This window comes from Carcharhinus amblyrhynchos, chromosome 30, assembly GCF_965287045.1.
Source record: "Carcharhinus amblyrhynchos chromosome 30, sCarAmb.v2.hapA, whole genome shotgun sequence".
Taxonomy (NCBI): domain Eukaryota; kingdom Metazoa; phylum Chordata; class Chondrichthyes; order Carcharhiniformes; family Carcharhinidae; genus Carcharhinus; species Carcharhinus amblyrhynchos.
Genome location: NC_137353.1, coordinates 3,206,086 through 3,230,171, shown reverse-complemented (window position 1 = coordinate 3,230,171; position 24,086 = coordinate 3,206,086). Strand labels below are relative to the sequence as shown.

The window sequence follows — 24,086 nt, the reverse complement described above, 5'->3', positions numbered from 1 at the left end:
GTACTGTGTGCAGTTCTGGTCGCCGCACTTGCGGAAGGATATATTGGCCTTGGAGGGAGTGCAGAGGAGGTTCACTCGGCTGATACTGGAGATGAGGGGGATGGTCTATGAAGAGAGACTAAATAGACTGGGTCTGCACTCGTTGTTTAGAAGGCTGAGGGGGGATCTTAAAGAGACATAAGATAATGAAGGGGATGGATAGGGTAGAGGTAGAGAGATTCTTCCCACTTAGAAAGGATAGCAGGACTAGAGGACACAGTCTCAAGATAAGGGGGGGGTGCAGTTTAGATCAGAGTTGAGGAGGAACTTCTTCACTCAAAGGGTGGTGAGTATCTGGAATTCTCTGCCCGTTGAAATGGTGGAGGCTACCTCGCTAAATATATTTAAGTCACGGGTAGATAGGTTTCTGATAGACAGGGGAATTAAGGGTTATGGGGAGAGAGCGGGAAAGTGGAACTGATCCACTTCAGATCAGCCATGATCTTATTGAATGGAGGGGCAGGCTCGAAGGGCTAGATGGCCTACTCCTGCTCCTATTTCTCATGTTCTTATGTGCAAAGTGTTATGGGATCTTTGACATCCATAAGAAAAGGTCGATATAGTTTAACAGCTTATCTGTAAAACGGCACTTGACAGAGCAACATTCTCAGCATTGCACAGCAATGTTGTTTTCTGGAGTAAGATTTTAACCTCAAGATAGCAAACATCATTAAGGATTGTAAATATTATTACAATGAACTCATTTGCCACATAGTAGAAAAACATATCACTGGAACACATTTGAAATAACACCAGCCATTTATGTTCATTTTATTTCTCTTGAAAATTTCATCTTTTCACATAATTTAACCACAATGATCTTGTTAATGTTAAGGTTCCTCAGGAACACTTACGATTTACTACTATCACATGTATTGGTATACAGAGAGAAGTATTATTTCTTGCACACTATATAAAGCATACTGCTCACACAGAAGGAAAGGAGACAGTGTAGAATGTAATGTTACAATCATAGCTAGGGTGTAGAGAAAGATCAACTTAATATGAGTGAGGCCCATTCAAAAGTCCAACGGCAGCAGGGAAGAAGCTGTTCTTGAGTTGATTGGTATGTGCCCCTAATCACATTTATTGTATGCCTTAAAGCACTTTGTACATAATGAACTACTTGAGATTAAATCACTGAAATCGTTAAAAAGAGGCATTTTGGATTGTCCCCAAACAGCAACAACATCGCCAGTTAATCCATTTTAGTTGAAGGAAAAATATCAGTCAAGGTAGCAGGACAATACGTCAGTTTTCTTCCTAGTGTCATGAAATCTTTACAGTTCACTGTTACTTTACTATTTATCAGACAGATGGACTTAGTACTGCAACAGTGACATTACACTTTAAATATGACAACATACGCTCGCTCAGTGATTAAGTTAATTGCTGAAGTCTTAGAACGAGCTTGAACGCAACCTTCATGTAACATATTTGTTGCCTCATGAAACTTCAATTCATAGCCTCATGAAGAGATGTTCAGTTACTGTTGTCAATTATGCAGGCGAGGAAAAGTGTCACCAGTAGAAATCTGAAACTCAAAGCAGATTCATGGCCCAGTGATCACTAGAGAGAAAACTAACTTGACAAAAGAAACAGTCACCTGATGATAAACAATCTAGTTTTACAATATATGAAAGACTCTGATCAAAGTTCAGACCTGAAATATTAACCCTTGTTTCTCTCTCCACAGTTGCTGCCAGACGTGCTGAGTTTTTCCAGCATTCTGCTTTTAATTTCAGATTTCCAGCATTTGCAGTATTTTGCTTTTGTGATTAAAACAGTGTACTGATTACTTTAAATATAATGAATACTATAAACAGATAAGACTTCACCTATTTGGTGAGGACATTCTGTCCACGGATACTTCTTCAAATAACTAAAAGACACCAGGCCAGCTAAAACTGTAGAGTTATGGACTTGAGGGAGTTAACAGCCCCAATTTCTCCTTTCTCCACCCACCCATAAACATAAGGGTGCTTTGTTTCTGATTTCCCCCTGAATAAACAGTGATGTATTCCCCAACCACTTTGTTTGATAATAACTTGAAATAGGGCAAACTCATAGCGTTAGTTTATTTGCATATGCTCAAGATGTGGGAGGAGGTGGGTGTCACTGTGTCCTCCTCCTCCCGTGCATCCATACAATAGAAGAGGAATAGAGTGTGTTAACATACCAAAATTTAAGAATTACAAAAGATTGCAGAGCCTTTTGTCCCAGAAGAGTAGACTCTAGTGGCCAGGCCTTGCTTATTAAATGCAGATGGCCTTTGTATAATTTCCTCTGAATTTTGCTTAAGAACATAAGAAATAGGAGCAGGAGTAGGCCATCTAGCCCTTCGAGCCTGCCCCGCCATTCAATAGGATCATGGCTGATCTGTCGTGGCTCAGTTCCACATTCCCGCCCTCTCCCCATAACCCTTAATCCCCTCTCTTATCAAAAACCTATCAACCTGCGTCTTAAAAATATTGAGCGAGGTAGCCTCCACCACTTCAACGGGCAGAGAATTCCAGAGATTCACCACCCTTTGAGTGCTACTGGGTCATTACCGTCTCTTCAGAGACAACAAGGCACAAATTTTGTCTAATACTGCATTAACTCCTATTGTTTAAAAGGTCACACCCAGACATGGTTTCAATAATTTTAAAAAGGTCATTTAAAATTTTAGAAAGTAGCCAGGATGATATAGATATATATTTCATGAATGTAGTGTGAGGGCTTGGCTCCATTACAATGTACTTTACTGGCATTGTAAAACAAACAATAGGAAACAAGGATCCTTTGTTTTCCCTCAATCATCAAGTCAGATTTCTCCATGGCATAAAAAAAGTCAAAGGTTAGCAAATATCCCACTATTAACAAGAAGCAGACTTTCCAACTGGCTCAAACATGGCATGTTTATACGTGTTGCATTGTCTGAGTAAGATGGCGATTTCAATTTTCACTCAAGACAATAAAGCACATGACTTAGGTACATTTCTATAGTCCAGAGCTTGCACTGTTAGGGGATGCTGTCTAAACGTACAAGACGCTAAACCATGGCTATCTGCCCTCAAAGGTAACATCTATGATAAATACTCAAAGTGAGGAGTTTCCAGATGTTTTGGCCAGTATTTATGCCTCAACCATTATCTAAAAATCAATATTATTTATTTAAACGTTATTTGAGATATCTGGTGTTCAGTTAGCTGCTACTTTTCCTATCACAATGGCTGCATTGCAAAAATACTTCATTGGCTATCAAGTATTCTGGGATGTCCTTTGGTCATAAAGGCACTACATAAATGCAAGTTGTTTCATCAGTACAATGTCAATTTTCAGGGAAAGAAAAATATTCAATAGGCTGCAACTTACTTGTCTCTTACGCTAGCTGTAGGCCAGATACTATAAATAGGTGTACTCCCAGATTAGTGCAAAGTAAAAGCTCAAAAATGTCAAAAGTGACTAAGGTGTGGATATGCCGGCGTTGGACTGGGGTAAACACAGTAAAAAGTCTGACAACACCAGGTTTAAGTTCTGAAGAAGAGGGAAACCTCAAAAGCTAGTGAGTTTACTATCAAATAAATCGGTTGGACTTAAACCTGGTGTTGTCAGACTTTAAAAGTGACTAATGCACTGGATTTGTCTAGTGTTTTATTTATCAAACTAAACAGCGTCAATTAATTTTAAATACAGTGAACTGCTTTTCTTCTGCCATCACTTGCTAACGAGTATGACTGTCCACCTAAGAAACTCCATGAGTTCTGTGGATCTTTGTGTGGTTGAGGAGCCCAATCTTGGAGCTGCATCTTCGACCACACAGTTGCTTTTGGGAGCTGGGTTCAGTCCTTGGGCTTGAGATCAACGACATTCCTTTCTCAGGCTCCTTTCCCAGGCCTCCTCTTGCCGCAGTGTGTCCTCAAAGAGTTGTCCCTTCGATCAGGAGGTTCATCCAAGCAGGTCTCTTTTGAGTAAAGATCTCCTGCACATATGTCTAAGTTGTATTTCTTCAGGCAAGCCTTTGAAGAAGGACTTCCTTTGAAGCACTTTTTGAAGCACTTCCTTTGTCTTCTTCTTGCTCAGGAGCCTTCCTTGAGCTGGATGAAGATTTGCTTTGGCAGTCGGGACTCTGACATCTGAAGCACATGCCCAGCCCAGCAGAGTTGGTTTGGGCCTCAACACTGGAGCTCTTGGCTCCTTCAAGGTGCTAGTGCTAGTCTCCAGCTGAAGGAGAAACCGTCTCAGATCGCTCTGATGGCTTCTCTCCGGGGCCCTGAAGTGGAGCCTGTATGTTTCTAAACTGTACAGATGAATTACAAGGACAGCTGTCACGTACTCAAGGACCTTGGTGTCAGCACAAATGCCATGGTTGTCAAATACTCTCATCCTTAGGCATCCAAAGGTGGTGCTCATGGATTAGATATAATGTTGAATCTCCGCATCGATGTCAGCCTTAGATGAGAGGTGGCTCTGTCACTTCTCACCACAGAGCTTGTCTGCGTGAGATGTAGTGTTGGTTTTGTGATGTTAGTGTACCTTTAAGAAGTGAAAAGGGTGCAAGTGAAACACTGCTTAACCTGGAATGTGTGTTTTGGACCTTGGATGGTAAGCATGGAAGAGGCAAAAGGGGCAGGTGTTAAACCGTCTGCTTAAGCAGCATTTCACTTCCATTTCTTTTAATTTGGTCCACTGCTTTCACTGCTTCCAAAGTGGTCCCCTCTATAACAGAGACACCAAACGTAGACTGGGCGATCGCTTTGCTGAGCACCTTCAGTCTGTGCGCAACCAGGACCCTGACCTTCCGGTTGCTTGCCATTTTAACTCATGTTCCTGCTCCCATGCCAACATGTCTGTCCTTGGCTTGCTACAACATTCCAGTGAAGTTCAAAGCAAACTGGAGGAACAACATCTCATCTTCCACTAGGCACATTACAGCCTTCTGGTCTCAACATCAAATTCATGTAGAATGGTGATTTGCTCTACCCCACCTTGACCCCTTTGTTTTAATTTAATTTTTAACTGTTCTCTACCTTTTATTTCTTTATTGTCTTTATTTTTTTCTGCCCATTTTCCCCCTATTTGATCCCTCCTTTTTTCTCAATTTTACCTCTCGCCCACCACATCTTCATCTGTTACAGTTTACTCTCTGATTTCAGCTTCTCTGCCGTTTGGCCATTAAAACCTTTTATTCTCTCTATGGACTGCCATTAGCAGCCTTGCCTCTGTTTTTTGTGGCTATGACTCATCTTTCATTCTCTCGCCTCCAGTATAAATTTCTCCCACTTTCTATGCCTTTAGCTTTGACAAAGGGTCATCTGGATTCAAAACATCAGCTCTTTTCTCTCCTTACACATGCCTGCCAGACCTGCTGAGATTTTCCAGCATTTTCTCTTTTGGTTCAAGACGCAAAACATATGATCCAAACAGGTACTATGAAACACCTGAATTTCTGACCTGAACCATAAGTTTCTTGTAGATAGACATTTGGTGCAGAACATCTTTTAACATGGGTATGTCATTGCACATCAGTAGATACACAGTCCTTGACAAAAGGTAAGTCCAGTTTCAAAGGCAAAGGAACCTTGGCGACTGGGCATTTCCCTCCTGCTGCAGCTTTCATCCATCAATGCAGCTATTGATACCACCCGATTATCTTCTGCTTGATCCACCGGTGAGGACTGGTTTTGGATTGTGATTTTGTCTGGTTCCTTCCCTCTGACCTCAGCATCATGGGTAACCCTGCCAGGAGTGCAAGACTCCCAACGGCATCACTCTCAGGATCAACAGAAAGTTCCAGCCTCTTCACAACAGCAAGGTCGCAATCCACGGAAAGCTAACTGCTTTTAATTACCATTCAAAATCTGGAATTGGAATTATTTTTGCATAACATATATCCACTAGCCTTTAGGGAAAAACAATCAGGTTCTTGTCACGTTATCTGATAAAAAAATGAGAATAGATTAAAAAGCTATTTTTTAATTAAGTTTTGGCCTCAGAGCTGCATACGTAGACACAACTGTGGGCAGTATTTTCTGTGCTGCAGGTTTGTCAAGATCTAGCTCAAATCACTGTACACAAAGATAAAAACATTTATAAATACAGCTAACTGCGTTGTATATCAGAAGCAATTATTTGGTGTGCGAATTAATTATTTTCGGCACTGAAGGAAACAACCAAACTGATTTTCACGAAGCCACTAGGACTCGGGTTTAACCTACACACAAGGACATCCAGCTTTTACAGTCCAACATTTGATGTTGGAAGAGAAATTACAGATTAGTCTCCTCAGTGCATGTTATAGTTTGCAGCGTACCACAGCATTTTAACTGTCGGTAGCAAAAGTCTCGGGGAAAATCAGCCAGAACTCAATTAAAAACATCCGGACCACACACACAGCCTGCCACCCCATTACCCCTCACCGGTCCGTTACCGCCATTGCCCCTCGCCGGTCCGCCTGACTCTCACCCACTGACTGTCTTCACAAAGGAATCTGCCTCTCACCAGACATCCCAACGGCGCCGCCCATGTCTCCCTTTTCATATGCATACGTTTTGACGATAAAGCCTCCTCTAGGTGCGCTTTAACCCACTGAGGAATCGCGGCGGCCACCGAGACAAAGAGCGCCCAATGGCGTCAAGCACGTCCTCCCCAGCGGGCATTGTGGGCTACGGCGTGTCAGCCGGAGGTCCCGACAATCGCCGGAGGAGACAGCCCGGGGGCGGGGCTCCGCCATGATTGACATGGGGAGGGGGCAGCTCCAGAAAGGCGTTCATGCCGTGACCTCTCCCGGAATATGTCCAGCCAGAGTTGGCAACCCTACATCCAACTGTTGAAAACAACAGCTATTAATCGCAGGCTTTTATTTCAATTTCTGCCTTATTTTGAAAAAGGATAGAATCAAGGCTTTGTTTGTCAAGAATCTCCTGTTCTGTTCTGATTTACTGTGAGAAGGGAAGGATGCCAAACTCAATTTAGAAATTTTGTTTGTTTTAATTTTCACACTATGTTCTAATAATAGGCTGGAATTCTCTGATCTCGCTCGCAGATGGGATTCTCCAGTCCTGCTGCTGTGAATGGAGAATTGTCTGAGCGTCAAGTTCTCCATTCTCGCCGACAGCGATAGCGGGGCGTGAATGGCTGGAGAATTACGGCCTTGCTGTTTTCAGTTAGCGACGATCCCTTCAGCAAAATAATATAGCCTGGTGGATAACAAGGACAGCTTACATCCAGGTAGATTGTCACTACTTCAGGATGTAATTCCAAAACATATTGACAAACTGAAACATTTAGAGAATAAATCCTCCTTTTCTCAGCTGAAGATGGTAGTGTCTTAGGCCCAATCATCTTCAGCGGCTTCATCAATGACCTTCCTTCTAGCATAAGGTCAAAAGCGACGATGTTCACAATGTTCAGTATCATCCGTGACTCCTCAATACTGAAGCAGTTCATGTCCAAATGCAGCAAGAGCTGGACAATATGAAGGCTTGGGCTGATAAGTGACAAGGAACAGTTGTGTCATACAAGTAACCATCTCCAACAAGAGATGAATTAACCATTGCTCCATGATGTTCAATGACATTTCAATTATTGAATCTCCCACAATCAACATCCTAGGAGTTACACTTGAGAAGAAACTAAATTAGACTAGCCACATAAATACTGTAGCTACCAGAACAGGTCAAAAGCTAGGAATCCTGCAGCCAGTAACTCACCTCCTGACTCCCCAAAGCCTCTCCACCATCTACAAGGCTCAAGTCAGGAGTGCATTGAAGTATTCTTCATTTCACTGGATGAACAAAGAACAACACAGCACAGGAAACAGGCCCTTCGGCCCAACAAGCCCGTGCCGCCATTTTAACATTGTGAGTGCTCTCCTCTACCTATGACCTTTGTCTATGCCTATTGGACGCCACAATAAAGGAATTATAACCAGATTGAGGGATGCCTAATTTAGGGACAATTTGTTAACACCAATCAGCCTAAGAGCACATTTTTGAGGTGTGGGAGGAAACCGGAGCACCCGGCGAAAACCCACGCAAGCACGGGGAGAATGTGCAAACTCCCACAGACACTGGCCCAAATCCATGTATCTGCACAGCAAACAGTGATAGTCACTGAGCTGTCATGTTGCCCGTCAGTTTAAGCGTACACTAACGACGTGAAGCACTAGGCAATTCTCGAAGCAACATCCAAGAACAGCCCTCGCACGACCCACCGCGTGTCTGCCCCTTGTTGGACAACAAGGCGGACCGAATCACCTGTGGATTAAAAAAAAAGACATCAATCAACATGCTCAACTTAAACAGACATTCGCGGAATCCCCAGAAGCTCAAACGTAAGACAAGTGAGCCATAAAATATGTTAGACGGTCCATAGGAATCAATTGATTCCCAGGAACATCCAAGGCTCTTGATCCTTATTTAGAACAATCTTTTGTATCCCTCCATCTCTAGTCCGCTCATGTGCCTATCTAAGTAAGCCTTAAACAACTCTAGCATGCCTGCCTTCACCACCCTACTTGGCAGTGCATTCCAGGCCTCACAACCCTCTGTGTGAAAAACCTCCCTCTAACATCCAAATTATACCTTGCCCCTCTCACCCTAAGCCCATGGCCCCTCGTAATTTTCGTATCCAAACTGGGAAAAAGCTTACCACTGTTCACTTTATCTATACCCTTCATTATCTTATACACCTCTATTAGATCTCCCCTCATTCTCCGTCTTTCTAAGGAGAACAGCCCCAATTTGCCCAATCTCTCCTCATAGCTCAGTCCTTCCATACCAGGCAGCATCCTGGTAAACCTCCTCTGCACTCTCTCCAGGGTCTCCACGTTCTTCCGGTAGTAAGGCGACCAGAACTGGACGCAGTACTCCAAATGTGGTCTAACCAACGTTCTATACAACTGCAACATTAGACGCCAGCTTTTATACTCTATACCCCTCCCTATAAAGCCAAGCATACCATAAGCCTTCTTCGCCACCTTCTCCACCTGTACTGCCACCTTCAAGGACTTGTGCACTTGCATCCCTAGGTCCCTCTGCATTTCTATACTCTTAATAGTCCTACCATTTATTGTATAACTCCCCCCTACATTATTTCTTCCAAAATGCATCACCTTGCATTTATCTGGATTAAATTCCATCTGCCATTTCTCTGCCCAATTTACCAGCCTATCTATATCCTGCTGTATTGCCTGACACTGCTCATCACTATCAGCAAGTCCAGCCATCTTCGCATCATCTGCAAACTTGCTGATCAGACCAGTTACTCCCTCTTCCAAGTCATTTATGTATATTACAAATAGCAAAGGTCCCAGTACTGAGCCCTGCAGCACACCACTAGTCACAGACCTCCAGCTAGAAAAAGACCCTTCCACTACTACTCTCTGTCTCCTGTCACCAAGCCAGTTCTCAATCCATCTAGACACCTGTCCTTGTATCCCATGAGCCTTAACCTTTTCCACCAACCTACCATGAGGGACTTTGTCAAACGCCTTACTGAAATCCATATAGACGACATCCACGGCTCGTCCTTTGTCGACCATTTGTGTCATCTCTTCAAAAAATTCTATCAGATTCGTAAGGCGTGACCTCCCCTTCACAAAGCCATGTTGCCTATCACTAATCAGATTGCCATGCTGTAAATGCGTATACATCCTATCTCTAAGAATCCTCTCCAACAACTTCCCTACCACTGACATCAAACTCACCGGCCTATAATTACCCGGGTTATCTCTACTACCCTTTTTAAATGACGGTACCACGTTTGCTATCCTCCAGTCCTCTGGGACCTCTCCTGTGTCCAAAGAAGAGACAAAGATTTGCGTCAGAGGCCCAGCAATTTCATCTCTCATCTCCCTGAGCAGCCTAGGAAAAATGCCATCAGGCCCCCATGCCAGCAGCTCCAACAATGCTCAAGAAGCTTGACACCATCCAGGACAAAGCAGCCCACTTGATTGCTACTCCTTCTACAAACAGTCAATCCCTCCACTAGCAATGCACAGTGACAGCAGTGTGTACTCTCTACAAGATGCACTGCAGCAACACCTTAGCAGGTTCCTTAGACAGCACCTCCAAAACCCATGACCACTACCATCTAGAAGGACAATAGCAGCAGATTTCTGGGAACACCACCACATGGAGGTTCCCCTCGATGTCACTCACCATCCTGGAAATGTAGTGCCATTCCTTCACTATTGTTGGGTCAAAATCCTGGAACTCCCTGCCTAATAGCACTGAGGATGTATGTACATCTCAGGGATTGCAGTAATTCAAGTAGGTAACTCACTGCCACCTTCTCAGGGATAACTAGTGATCGGCAATAAATGCAGACCTAGCCAGGAATGCCTACACCCTAAAAATTAATTTTTAAAATGTTACCAACCTCTATAACTTTCAGCAATATTGTAGTTACTGATAGTATGGCGGACCTGTTCAATCCCCATTTTATGAAAACTGGACAGGCATTCGACATGGCTGTATCGAATAATAGAACTACTGGGGGCCCTCCAATCTTCATCAGTATCAACTCTGCATCCCATCCTTACAGCTTTTGTCTGTCACAGTCCCAGAGGTGTTAGGAGAACTACTCAATGCAGCTGGCCTGCGTGAGCTGGACTCTGTTTTTGTCAGAACTGCAGCGAATGTCATTTCTGCCCCTCCATGGACCTCTCTAATCAAACAGCAAAATTCCTTTAGCATGGAAGTTCCCTGCTGTCCTGCCTCTTTTTAAAGGGCAGAATAGTTCAGATCCAAACTCCTACAGATCAATTTCTATTTTATCCTAAAATAATAGAAAGGATTGTCTATCAGTAGTTTGCTTCTTTCTCAGACACTAACAACATTTTGTCAGATGTACAATCTTGTTTTCAAGACAATAATGCATGAGAGGTGCGTTGAAAGTTTTAAATTATATTGTGACTCCCTTAGATAAAAAACAAATCTTGCTGCTAATTTTGTTGATCTATCTGAGGTATCTAATAAAGTTGATCTTTCTATTCTTATGTAAAGAATTCAATGAAAGCAATCTGGAATTAAGAATCTACTGATAACCATGAAATGATTGTCAATTGTCTGAAAAACCCATCTAGTTAAGGGTTATGGGGAGAAGGCGGGAAAGTGGAACTGAGCCACTTCAGATCAGCCATGATCTTATTGAATGGCGGGGCAGGCTCGAAGGGCTAGATGGCCTACTCCTGCTCCTGTTTCTTATGTTCTTATGTTCTTAGTTCACTAATGTCCTTCAGGGAAGGAAATCCGCCATCCTTAGCTGGTCTGGCCTACATGTGACTTCAGAGCCACAGCTATGTGGTTGACTCTCAACTGCCATCTGAAATGGCTTAACAAGCCACTCAATTCAAGGGCAACTAGGGATGGGCAATAAATGCTGGCCAGCCAGCAACGCCCATGTCTCACAAGTGAATAAAAAAAATTGGATAGGCTTGTTTCTGGTCCTCTTGCAATTAAAAAGTTCTATTTTGGATCTGAAGTGCTTGGTTTAAAAGGTTCTAATTTGGATCTGGTTCTTATTTCTCTTTATGTGGTTCTGTATCTAGATTACACAATCTATAGGTCCATGCATGCCTTCTGCCTTGCACAATTTGCAACTCAGTTTTGCTAATATACAACAGACAATTTTTAGTCTTCATCATCTGCTGAACTTGACTAAACAAAGTTTAATAGGGCAAAGTCTTCCTCTACCTGTGTTAACAAATTTTTAATGCTTGATAACTCTGAACTTGAGCATGTTTCCATTTACAGATATCTCAGAACCTGGCTGGACCATGCTTTGTCTTTTTATTCCCGCATTATCATCCTGCAAGCAGAGTTTAAGTATAGACTTGGTTTTCAGTTTCGCAATGAGTCCTGCATTACTCCCTCTGCCAGATACACCACTGTTGGGATGTCTGTCCTTCCTGTTTTTATTACTGTGACCCCATTTACATGGTGGTCTCCTAAAATCTCTCTTGGTAAGTTAGGTGTCCTCTTTTAGTCTGCATTTAGATATATGACTGGTGCACCTTTTCACACCCATTACTGTAACCTATACTCCCTGATTAACTGGCCCTGATTCATAGCATCTACCGATGCAGGAGAAGGCCATTCAGCCCATCGAGTCTGCACCGACTTTACCATGGCTAATCCACTTAACCTATACATCCTAGGACACGAAGGGGCAATTTAGTGTGGTCAATCTACTTAACCTGCACATCTTTGGACTGTGAGAGGAAACTGGGGCACCCGGAGGAGACCCACGCAGACACAGAGTGAACGTGCAAACTCCATGCAGACAGTGACCCAAGGCCAGAATTGAACCTGGGTCCCTGGCAGTGTGAGACAGCAGGGCTAACCACTGTGTCACCGTGTCATTGCACACAAGGCACCAACCCTTCTGGCATCTGTTAGTTTATTGAACCTCACTGGGGAAAGCACCTGTCTATTTGAAAAGCTTGTTACATTTTACCATCTTCGTTAACCTGAGGTCATCTGATTTGATCAAATTGGTCACTCAAACAGTGAGTACTGTCTTCAGTCATAATTCATTTCAGTTTGTGACTGCCACTGACTGGAATAAGATACAACTAAAGCTTGAAGCTAACTAATTCTAATACTGTGGATGCCTTTCATTGAAGGGTTAAGGCTTTGTTGATTGATACTTGTACTTGCTAATCTGCCAATTCTCTTCACTGCTAATTTTATTGTTTTAGTGTTGAAATGAAGTAAATTATTGTGTAATTTGTATCACTGCAGAATTAGCCTCTTGGCTAATTGATTGTTACTGTAAATGAGAATTGGTTCTCAGTTTACTCAACTGGTTACATAAAGTTTAAATTACTGGGCCGTGTTCACTGGGACATAATGTACTAACCTCCACTTAAAAGTGGAGAAAACATATCCAGCATCATCTTCATCCTTCTGTCCATCTTTGTTTGCTGCTGCATCAAACACCAAATATTCCACAGTCACAAATATGCTGAGGTTCTATCTGGCCTCAGTGAAGTGAAGGATGGGTCTGACCGTGTTACCATGAAAGCTCCAAGCAGTTGAACTGTACCTTGAACTGTGTCTATCCCTCGTGTAAAAGTTTATGCAGGAAAAACACCTTTGACCATAAGTCATCAGGCAGTGATCTGTACATGATGTCCTAGAGATCCTACAGGAAAAGGTGATGGTGGATCCTGTCAGATGGTTCCCTGAGCAGACTGTCAGTGTCATTTGTGTCTCATCACCAGAACTTCCAAACAAGCACCAAGACCTAGCTTGGCTGGTGGTGAGAAAGGCACTCCCTGTCAGATCCTTCCTACACACCTGGCGTATCATCCCATCTGCACATTGCCTTCGAGGTGGAAAAGACCACCTGTCGTGGACTGGCACGTTCCAAAATCCAGGACTATGAGCTGAGGAACACATGAAAGTTTGGAGCTATATCACTTTTATTGGAGTATACAAAATAACAGATTGCAGATCTGATGAAGTTAGCCATTTTTGAAGATGGATTTTTTAAAATTCATTTGTAGGACATGGGCATCACTGGCTGGCCAGCATTTATTGCCCATCCCTAATTAGGCTTGGAGGGCAATCACATTGCTGTGGCTCTGGAGTTACATGTAGGCTAGACTGGGTAAGAATTTCCTTCCCTAAAGGACATTAATGAGCCAAATGGGTTTTTCTGACAATCCACAATGGTTTCATGGTCATCAGTAGATTCTTAATTGCAAATTTTTAAAATTGAATTTAAATTCCACCATCTGCCATAATGGGATTCAAACCCAGGTCCCCAGAGCGTTAGTTCAGTTTCTGGATCAATAGTCCAGTGATAATACCACTCAGCCATTGCCTCGCTGCGCTGGAGGCGCACAAATTATTTTTTCAGGTAGGAACTAAATTTATCTTTCAGAGAGCCAGCATGTATTTGGAATGATCACCTTCCATGCTGTAACTATACAATGATTTTATGATTTGGAGATATGCCCTCTGTTTGTTTTTCATCTTTGTTTCCTGATTTAATTTGATTTGATTTGATTTATTATTGTCACATGTATTAGTTTACAGTGAAAAGTATTGTTTCTTATGCACATATTACATACACTATACATAGGGAAGGAAACAGAATATGGTGTTACAGTCATAGCTAAGATTTAAAGAAAAATCAGCTTAATACAAGGTAGGTCCATTCAAAACTCTGATGACAGCAGGGAAGAAGCTGTTTTTGAGTCGGTTGGTACGTGATCTCAGACTTTTGAATCTTTTTCTCGATGGAACAAGGTGGAAGAGAGTATGTCCTGGGTGCATGGAGTCCTTGATTATGCTGGCTGCTTTTCTGAGGCAGTGGGACGTGTAGACAGTGTCAATGAATGGGAGGCTGGTTTGATGGACTTGAGTAAGATGCTCTTTTAAGATTTGGTGTAGGTTTGATAGGCCAAAAGACCTCCTTCTGCACTGTAGGAATTCTATAGTTCTATGGAACTTCTGGTTGAAATTGGGTGTGAATGCTTAAACCGTTTCTTTTGTATTCAATGCGAGGCTGCCCATCATTAAAAACGAGAATGTTTGTGAAATTGACTCCTTCTAGTGATGACGCTCTCTGCAAAAAGGCTGCAGAGCTTTGTCTGATCCATTGATTGTGATATCACTTAGCTCCAGTAATAGCATGCTGTTTGCATTGGGTAACATGTAGATAGCTGTGTTGTAGCTTCCTCAGTCTGGGTCCTCATTTCCAGCTATCACTGGTATGCCTCCTGAAATTTTTCTCACTGAAATGGAATATACCCCCTGACCTGATGACCAAGGCAAAGTGAAGGGTATGCCAGGCCATGTGGTTGAATACAGTTCTGTTGCTGCTAATGACCCACAATATCTCATAAATGTCCAATTTTGAGCTTCTACATCTGTTCTAAATCTCTTCCATTTAGCAGGGTGGTACTGCCACACAACATCATGGAGGATGTCCTCTGTGTGATCTGGGATTTTGTTTGCAGTAGGATTGTGTGGTGGTTATTCCAGTCAATGTAATCTTTGACAGATGCATCTGCAATAAGGATGAAGCCTAAGAAGATTTTCCCTTGTATTGGTTCCTTCACCATAAGAGCATAAGATCACAAGACATAGGAACAGAATAAGTTCACTTGGCCCATTGAGTCTGCTCTGCCATTCAATCATGGCTGATATTTCTCTCCTCCCCATTCTCCTGCCTTTTCCCCATAACCCCTGATCCCCTTATTAATCAAGAACCTATCTATCTCTGTCTTAGACACTCAATGACCAGGCCTCCACAGCCTTCTGCGGCAAAGAGTTCCACAGATTCACCACTCTCTGGCTGAATAAATTCCTCCTCATCTCTGTTTTAAAGGATCATCCCTTTAGTCTGAGGTTGTGCCCTCTGGTTCTAGTTTCCCCTGCTAGTGGAAACATCCTCTCCATGTCCACTCTATCTAGGCCTCACAGTATCCTGTAAGTTTCAAAACGATCCCTTTCATCCTTCTAAACTCCAATGAGTACAGACCCAGAGTCTTCAACCGTTCCTCATAGGACAAGCTCTTCATTCCAGGGATCATTCTTGTGAACCTTCTTTGGACCCTTTCAAAGGCCAGTAAATTCTTCCTTACTTACGGAGTCTAAAACTGCTCACAATATTCCAAATGGGGTCTGACCACAGCCTTATACAGCCTCAGAAGTACATCCCTATTCTTGTAATCTAGCCTTCTTGACATGAATGCTAACACTGCATTTGCCTCCCTAACTGCTGACTGAACCTGCATGTTAACCTTAAGAGAATCTTGGACAAGGGTTCCCAAGTCGTTTTGTGTTTCTGATTTCCCAAGCATTTCCCCATTTAGAAAATAGTCTATGCCTCCATTCCTCCTTCCAAAATGCATAACCTCACACTTTTCCACATTGTATCCCATTTGCCACTTCTTTGGTCACTCTCCTAACCTGTCCAAGAACCCCCACCCCGCTTCCTCAATACTACTTGTCCCTCTACATATCTTTGTATCATCTGCAAAATTAGCAACAGTGCCTTCAGTTCCTTCTTCCAAATTGTTAATGTATATTGTGAAAAGTTGTGTTCCTAGCACCAATCCCTAAGGCACGTCACTAGTCACCGGCTGCCATCCTGAGAAAGACCCCTTTATCCCCATTTTCTGCCTTCTGTCAGTCAGCTAATCCTCTATCCATGCCAGGATCTTACCCTTAACACCATGGGCTCTTAACATTTAACAGTCTCCACTTTCACAGACCTGGCTTTGCAGATATCATCTCCAGGACTCAACCAGCTTGGTCACTGGTGGTGCTACCAAGCTGCCCCCCATTATTAGGCATTCAAGTCCCCCCCACCCTGAGTGTATTTTGTGCCCTTGCTAACCTCCATGCATCTTCCAAATGGTGCTCAACATGGAGGAATACTGATTCATCAGTTGAAGAAGGGTGGTAGATGATAATTAGCAGGAGATTTTCTTGACTTTGTTTGATCAGACATAATGGAGACAAGATTGAGGATTCGTCAGAGTCATTTTTGCTTGACTGCTACCAGTCTGCGGCCACCCGCTTGCTGCCTATAGTAGGACACGCTATCTTGGAATAATGATAGAAGAATCCAGGAAGTCAGCGATAACGTATGATTCAACTTATGTCTTGCTTTTGTTTGACTAACCTGTGGGGACAGATCCCCCAACTCTGACACAAGTCTCTTGATGCGAATGAGGACAGCTGACTAGACTGTGCGTGCCTTCAACCGAATCTGATTCTGATGTAGAAGTGGTTCTTTCTGGTTTTAGTCTACCTCTTTGGAGTGGTTTGATATAACTGAGTGGCTTTGGAGGGCATTTCAAGAATCGACCACATTCCTATGGGTTTGCATGGAGTTACATGTAGGCCAGGTCTGGCAACGACAGCAGATTCCCTTCCCCCAAAGGACATTAGTGAATCAGATTGGTTTTTATAGCAATCCAGTAGCTTAATGGCCACATTACAGCAAACAGCTTCTTTTAGTTATTTGTTTACTTTTAAAATTAATTCAACAAAAGAAACTGCAATGGTGGGATTTGAACTGATGTCCCTGAATTGTTATTCTTGGCCTAATTTAATAATGTGTTCTTCCATTTAATTCTCACTCAGTAAATAGGATCTTGAGTATTTTTGATCAACTGTGAATTGTATTACATTCATTGTAACAGGTTGTGTATTAGTGTGAAAATAACTGATTTCTAATGCAGTAAAACAATTTACAGTTGTCATAATGTAATGTTTTGCTGATGTAACAGGGTAAACCGTTACCTCTTGCTTACTCAAATCTACTTGCAACCTTTTAATTAGTAATTTGGATTTGTGATTGTAACTGTGCAAGGTGGGAGGACTGAGGCTGGCATGGTGACACAATGGTTAGCATTGCTGCCTCATGGCGCCAGGGGTCTGGGATCCATTCCCGGCTTGGGCCACTGTCTGTGTGGAGTTTGCACATTCTCCCTGTATCTGCGTGGGTTTCTTCCGGATGCTCTGGTTTCCTCCCACATTCTAAAGATGTGCGGGTTAGTTGCATTGGCCCTGCTAAATTGCCCCTTTGTGTCCAAAGATGTGCAGGTTAAGTGCATTGATCATGTGTGGGGTTGTAGGAACAGGATGGGGAAAAAGGCCTGGGTAAGATGCTCTGTCAGAGAGTTGGTGCAGACACGATGGGTCGAATGGCCTCCTTCTGTGCTGTAGGGATTCTATGATTTGTACAAATGGCCACATTTCTAAAGCTGTGGCTTCTTGTCCTGCTCTGTTCCATCTCTATACATGCAATGTATGCAACCCGTTATTCCCCAGGAGGGAGCTGTGACCCCACTTGCAGCACACAGTGCAGGAAGTGATTAGCCAGACTGCAGAAACGGACCAGTTCTGTGGTGGCGACACAAACCTTTCCATTATTTTCTTGGTCTTGTTTTTTCTGGAAGTGACGCAGCTTAGCAGCATCTTGTCCGGAAGTATTGGATAGTAGAAAACGATTTGAAAGTGAAAATATTAGCAGAACCCGAGGCAGGAGGTACCAGCTCAGCGATCCGGCTACACAGGCTGGCCAGAGGCAAACTCAGCAAACAGTGTGAGCTGAAACAGCAGCGGTGTTTCCAAACACTGGGGAGAGAGTGAGACAGGTAGAGAGAGAGAGACAGAGAGAGTGACCGAGATAGACTGAGACAGAGAGCTAGAGGGAGAGACATAGAGATAGAGATAGACAGAGACAGAGAGAGTGACAAAGATAGAGAGACAGAGAGCTAGAGGGAGAGACAGAGAGATAAAGACAGAGACAGACAGAGAGAGTGACAGAGATAGGGGGAGACAGATAGACTTGAGAGAGAGACAGAGAGGTACAGGCAGAAACAGAGAGAAAGACAGACAGCGAGATAGAGGGAGATGGAGAGACAGGGATGATAGCAGCTGGCAGTGCCAATGGGCTGCCAAATAGAAGTCTGGATATCTGAGTTTGATTTCCGCCAGGCAGACTGCGCTGGGATTGGTAACGGAATGTGTGCTGGACAGAAAAACACCGAAGGGGGGGAACACAAGAATCCGGAAAGTATAACGGGGCGTTTCAATAGGAGAGTTCAATTTAATTTTGCGACTGTATAAAATGGTGTTATCGAATTGATTTGCCAATGACGTTTAAGTTCAAATTAGCCCCAGTTTGGATGGCGGAGGGTGGGGGAATAATTCGTCACACTGAATTGTATTTGTAAGATCGGTTACATTTCCCTGTGGCTATTTTATAATCTTATAAAGCCTAGTGTTTATGTGACTGGATTAATGATCAGGAGAGGAGAGTTCAAATCCCACCATGGCAGTTTGTGAATTTAAAATAAGATGGAATTGAAAGCTGTTATTAGAAATGGTGACCATGAAACTATCAATAATCTAACTGGTTAACTGGGCCAGTTAAGAACGGCAGTGTGTACAGCAAGGGACAATGTGCCACTTGCCATGCAAGAATCTTAAAGGGACTTTGCAGTGCAACACAGTAAACAGAAGTTTGATGGAACATTGGTCTGTGGACAGAGCTGTAGCAATGTGGTTGACCCTCGACTGACATCAGACATGCACAGTGTATTAAACATCAGGGTGTTTAAAATGCAGCAGGCGTTACACAGTTAGAAAACTAGATGGACAAGTTTTAACGGAGCTAATAGGCTTTACTCCACTTTGGCTGCCAATGGACGAAGGAATTAGAATAACGAAAGTTGGCACTGAACTTTAGTTTCTTTTCATTTATTTATTGGTCACAAGTAGGCTTACATTAACACTGCAGTGAAGTTACTGTGAAAATCCCCTAGTCGCCACACTCCGGCACCTGTTCAGGTACACTGAGGGAGAATTTAGCATGGCTAATGAGCCTAACCAGCATGTCTTTCAGACTGTGGGAGGAAACTGGAGCACCCGGAGGAAACCCACGCAGACACGGGGAGAACATGGAGACTCCACACAGACAGTGACTGCAAATCGGGAATCAAACCTGGGTCTCTGGCACTGCGAGGCAGCAGTGCTAACCACTGTGCTGCTATGTTCTCAAGTTATCTTATACATGTGGAATTGTACATATGTGAGCACATGAGAACTAAAGAATATTTTGGTTGTCCCACAGTGGTTGTCTATAGGCACATTTCATTTTGCCCCGAACATAATATCTGACTCATAGAATGTCATCATGCATTGCAAATCTCTTGTGAAGCAAACCATTTTTGAATCAGTTGAATGATTTACCATTTGTTAACCAATGTCCTTTTGTAACTTTTCTATTTAAAGGGACAGCATGGAGTCCGATCAGAATGAAAACAATGAATCTTCATCACCAAACCTAATGCCACGTCACAGAGCACTCATACCTACGCCATGTGGTCCAGTAAGACTGACATATATGTGCTGTTTGTAAATTGTTGTACTGTGACTATTCCAGAGGCAGATTCAGTTCACATAATGGGCTGAGTTCACGTATATTCTTAATCACAGTTAGTGCTTTCCTCAGTGAGGCCTGTATTTGGCATGGCAGGTGGTAAGTACTAGACTGCTCAAATTCCAAACTGAAATCTGAAACAAGCTGCCACAATGGTTTGCAATTTGTATATTATGAGGAGTTAGCTGAAGTCAAGATAAGTAAACACCAGACCAGTTTTGATAAGTTTTAAATTGCAAATTTAAAAATGTACTAAGAAGTAGGGGAAAATTAACATTCAAAGACACAAGAACATCTTCACACAGTTAACATTACTTTGCAAACATTTCCTAAAAGATATTGGATGTGATATTATGCAGGGGTTGGGGGGAGATAGACAGGGGTGGTTGTCTAATGGGGGAGTTGATACAATGGGAAGCCCATTAATGACATGTTCATGTACGGTCATGGGATTCCCAACCTTTCATGGCAGGGACCCCATGATGTCATTGACAGGGGTTGGGGGCAATCTGAATGGGAAATCCCACTGATATAAAAGCCATTTGGGGCCTTCCGTTGGGTTCTTCGTCCTCACCTTTGTGCAGAGAGTGTTGGGTGCCTGGAACTCGCTGCATAGGGCGGTAGTGGAATCAGATACGATAGTGACTTTTAAGAGGCGTCTTGACAAATACATGAACGAAGAACAAAGAACTAAAACAGCCCTGGAAACAGGCCCTTCGGCCCAACGAGCCCGCGCTGCCATTTTAACATTACCAGTCCCCCCCTCCACCCATGACCCTTATCTATGCTAATGGCATTCCACATTGAGGGAAACTAATTTAGGGACAATTTATTACCTCCAGTCAGCCTAATAGCACATCTTTGGGGTGTGGGAGGAAACCGGAGCACCCGGAGAAAACCCACACAAGCACAGGGAGAATGTGCAAACTCCCACAGACACTGGCCCAAATCCATGTGTCTGCACAGCAAACAGTGATAGTCACTGAGCTGTCGTGTTGCCCAGCATCTGGTCCAGTTCAAGCACACACTAACGACATGAAGCACTAGGCTATTCTCGAGCATCCAAGAGCAGCCCTAGTACGACCCATCGTGTGTATGCCCCTCGTTGGACAACAAGGCGGACCGACTTAAAACCTGTGAATTAAAAGGGAAAAACATTGGTATCATTCCACATCCTTTTACATTACCAGGGACGTCCCAATGCTAATGAACCTTATTTAAAACAATCTCCTATATCCTCCCATCTCCAACCCACTCATGTGCCTGTTTAAGTAACTCTTAAACAACTGAAATAGGGTGGAAATATGGTCCCTGGAAGGGGAGGAGGTTTAGTTCAGTCAGGCAGCATGGTGGGTGCAGGCTTGGAGGGCCGAAGGTTCCTGTGTTGTAACTTCCTTTGTTCTTTGTTCTCTGGCTTTCCCACCCACAGAATAGACACTGCCAGTTAAAAATAAAGTTCAGGTTTATGTGATATAGAGAAAAAAGTATTTTTCCGTGTCTCCTCACAGATGAAACATTGGTCAGACTTATCATGCTTAGAGAAGTTATTCATCTCTGCAGTCATTGTCTCTCTCATTGCTGTGGCAGCCGTTACAATCACAAGTATTGTAAATCAGGTTACAACTGGCCATATAGGTCAAACCAAGGAAGACTTCACCATCTCAATAATACAGCTGTTTGGAATAGGTAAGAACTATTCATTTGATTAACTGTGAATGCTTGAAGATACATTCACAATTTAAAACTGTTGACTAGAACCTACTGTGACTAATATCAATGGATACATATTGAATGTGTATGTATGATATTCTTCTCTCTACTATTTTAAAGGTTAAAGCTTAAATTTAAATCGATTTAAATGACATTTTCACTAGAAATAATTTCTAAGTTTGTCTACCCAATCATACATGGTTTTTACTCACGATTTGGGATCACATTCTGCAATTTGGTTGGTTTTACAGTGAGAAGTAAAACCCAGTGGCCTCATATATGAGAAGTCATTACTGTGATAATGTAGCGACAGTTCGGTCCTTTTGCTGGCAGTGACAGCATTAACCGTTACTGCATCATCTGGATTATAAAGAAAAATAAATGCAGTTTTGGCAGTGGTGGATTTTGAAAATGTTGAAGGGAATTTGTATTTTGACAGTGTGAAATTCAGCTGCCTGGGAAAGGTCAGTGAAAAGTGTTGGATATTTTGATTTTTGACACTTTTCCCATGCTTTCTGCAAGAGTTTGAAGGGCGTAGTGAATGTAAACCTGGAGCCAAAACTGAAATAGTTCTTACACACTGCAATTGACTCTTGACTTAAGCACCATTGAGGCGGCATGGTGGCACAGAGGTTGGACTACTGCCTCACAGCTCCAGGGACCTGGGTCCCCAGCTTGGGTCGCTGTCCGAATGGAGTTTGCGCATTCTCCCTGTTTCTCCGTGGGTTTCTCCAGGTGCCCTGGTTTCCTCCCACAGTCCAAAGATGTGCGGGTTAGGTGCATTGACCATACTAAATTGTCCTTTAGTGTCCCAGGATGCATAGGTTAGAGGGATTAGCAGGGTAAGTGGGGATAGGGCCTGGGTGTGATTGTTGTCAGTGGAGACTCAATGGGCCAGATGGCCTTCTTCTGCACTGTAGGGATTCTGTGATCCATTATGAGTAATGCTCACTGACTATAACAAGAACAATCTAAATTCATGTGGTGCCATAGCTTCTGGTGAAGAAGTTCACTGCTGTTTGTGTATCTCTTTCCTCAGAGATAGAAGATACCTGTTGTATCACTGAGTCTCCTCAAAAACTATTGGTTGTTTCCAATTGAAACAGAACTTGAATGAACTCAATCAAGACTAGAATCTGAACTCACGAGCTATCTGGCTAAAAGCCAAATTTGCATCACAATACTGTCCTAAATTATTCAAAGAACTTTTCCAGTAGTTTCATTGTAGTTAATTTGCAGAATAGTTTCCTTGTCGTTTGGAATTAGTTTTCAGAATAATTTTATTTTAGTTTCATCTTCCAAATATCAAATGTTATCAGCAATTAAGAATGTGAAAAAATTGTCTAGCTGACCTGCTGGAGTTTACAGGCACTGTTTTTGCGTGCCTCAGAGTGGGAAGCCCTTATGGTGGCTTTTGTGTGTCTTTTAATGTAAGTGTGGGACAGAATGAGAGATAAACAACTGCGCAAAAGATTAGAATTTTATTTTGATTTCATGTTCATTTGGAACTCCTGTTCCCATCCCAGTTTACCTGAAGAAGGGGAGAAGCTGGAATCATAGAAACCCTACAGTCCAAGAGGCCATTTGGCCCATTGAGTCTGCACCAACTCTCTAACAAAGCATCTTACCCAGACCCACTCTCCCACCCTATCCCATAACCCCACACATTTATCATGGCTAACTCCCCCAACCTGCGCATCTTTGGACAATAAGGGACAAAGTAGCCTGGCCAAACCACCTAATCGGCACACCTTTGAACACCAAGGGGCAATTTAGCATGGCCAATGCACCTAACCTGCACATCTTTGGAGTGTGAGGGGAAACTGGAGCATCCTGAGGAAATCCATACGGGGAGAATGTGCAGACTCCGCACAGACAGTCATCCAAAGCCGGAATTGAACCCGGGTCCCTGGAGCAATGAGGCAGCAGTGCTAACCATTGTGCCACCGTGTTGCTGTACAAAATCTAAGGCTAAAAATTCATCTGCATCCTTATTTAGGTTTTGCTATGTGATCTGCCTGGAGTGGTTCCGTTTGAGGTTGGCACCTTGCGAAGTTGGTGCAGTTTCCTCATTAACACAAACCAACAGCTCCAAGGAGCACTAGCCTGCTGTCCCATCTCAGAAGAATGGCATTGGGTACCAACCACTGCCTCTTCACCAATCCCCTTACTGTTGCCTGTCAGCCAGGTAGCCCAGACTGATGTTGCCCATGCTGAGATGGTGCAGTCCAAAGCTGGGCCCTCAAGGCCCAAGGCTACTTGAGGGTGTTCTGCAAGTCTATCTGCAGTCTTCCACCAGCCATTCTGCAGCCACTGGGAGAACATTCTGTAGCAGTACAAGAACAGGCAAAAGCATCCACAAGATGGACACTAAGGGAATACAGGGGTGAACAGATCTTTGTTGCACAGTTTGATGCATTATTAGATAAAGATGT

At 43.1% G+C, this 24,086-nt stretch overlaps 2 protein-coding genes across 4 annotated transcripts in view; one reads left to right on the top strand and one right to left on the bottom strand.

Moving 5' to 3' along the window:
- Positions 1-6,673, bottom strand: part of LOC145360048 (solute carrier family 35 member E2A) — a 34,846-nt gene extending 28,173 nt beyond the window's left edge. Inside the window, exon 1 of one of the 3 annotated variants that reach the window (XM_080214954.1) lies at positions 6,487-6,673. The gene's annotated coding sequence lies outside the window, so the exon portion shown is untranslated. Of the gene's footprint in view, positions 1-5,475; positions 5,879-6,486 lie in introns of those variants that run through there. The other 2 variants (XM_080214955.1, XM_080214956.1) reach the window with 2 other exon arrangements.
- An 11,262-nt stretch (positions 6,674-17,935) lies between these two features.
- The window catches only part of LOC145360123 (uncharacterized), a 34,266-nt gene continuing 28,115 nt past the window's right edge, over positions 17,936-24,086 (top strand). Inside the window, exons 1-3 of the mRNA XM_080215091.1 lie at positions 17,936-18,099; positions 19,794-19,890; positions 21,450-21,627. Coding sequence (XP_080071217.1) covers positions 19,801-19,890; positions 21,450-21,627 — 268 coding nt within the window. The 5' untranslated portion in view covers positions 17,936-18,099; positions 19,794-19,800. The remainder of the gene's footprint in view (positions 18,100-19,793; positions 19,891-21,449; positions 21,628-24,086) is intronic.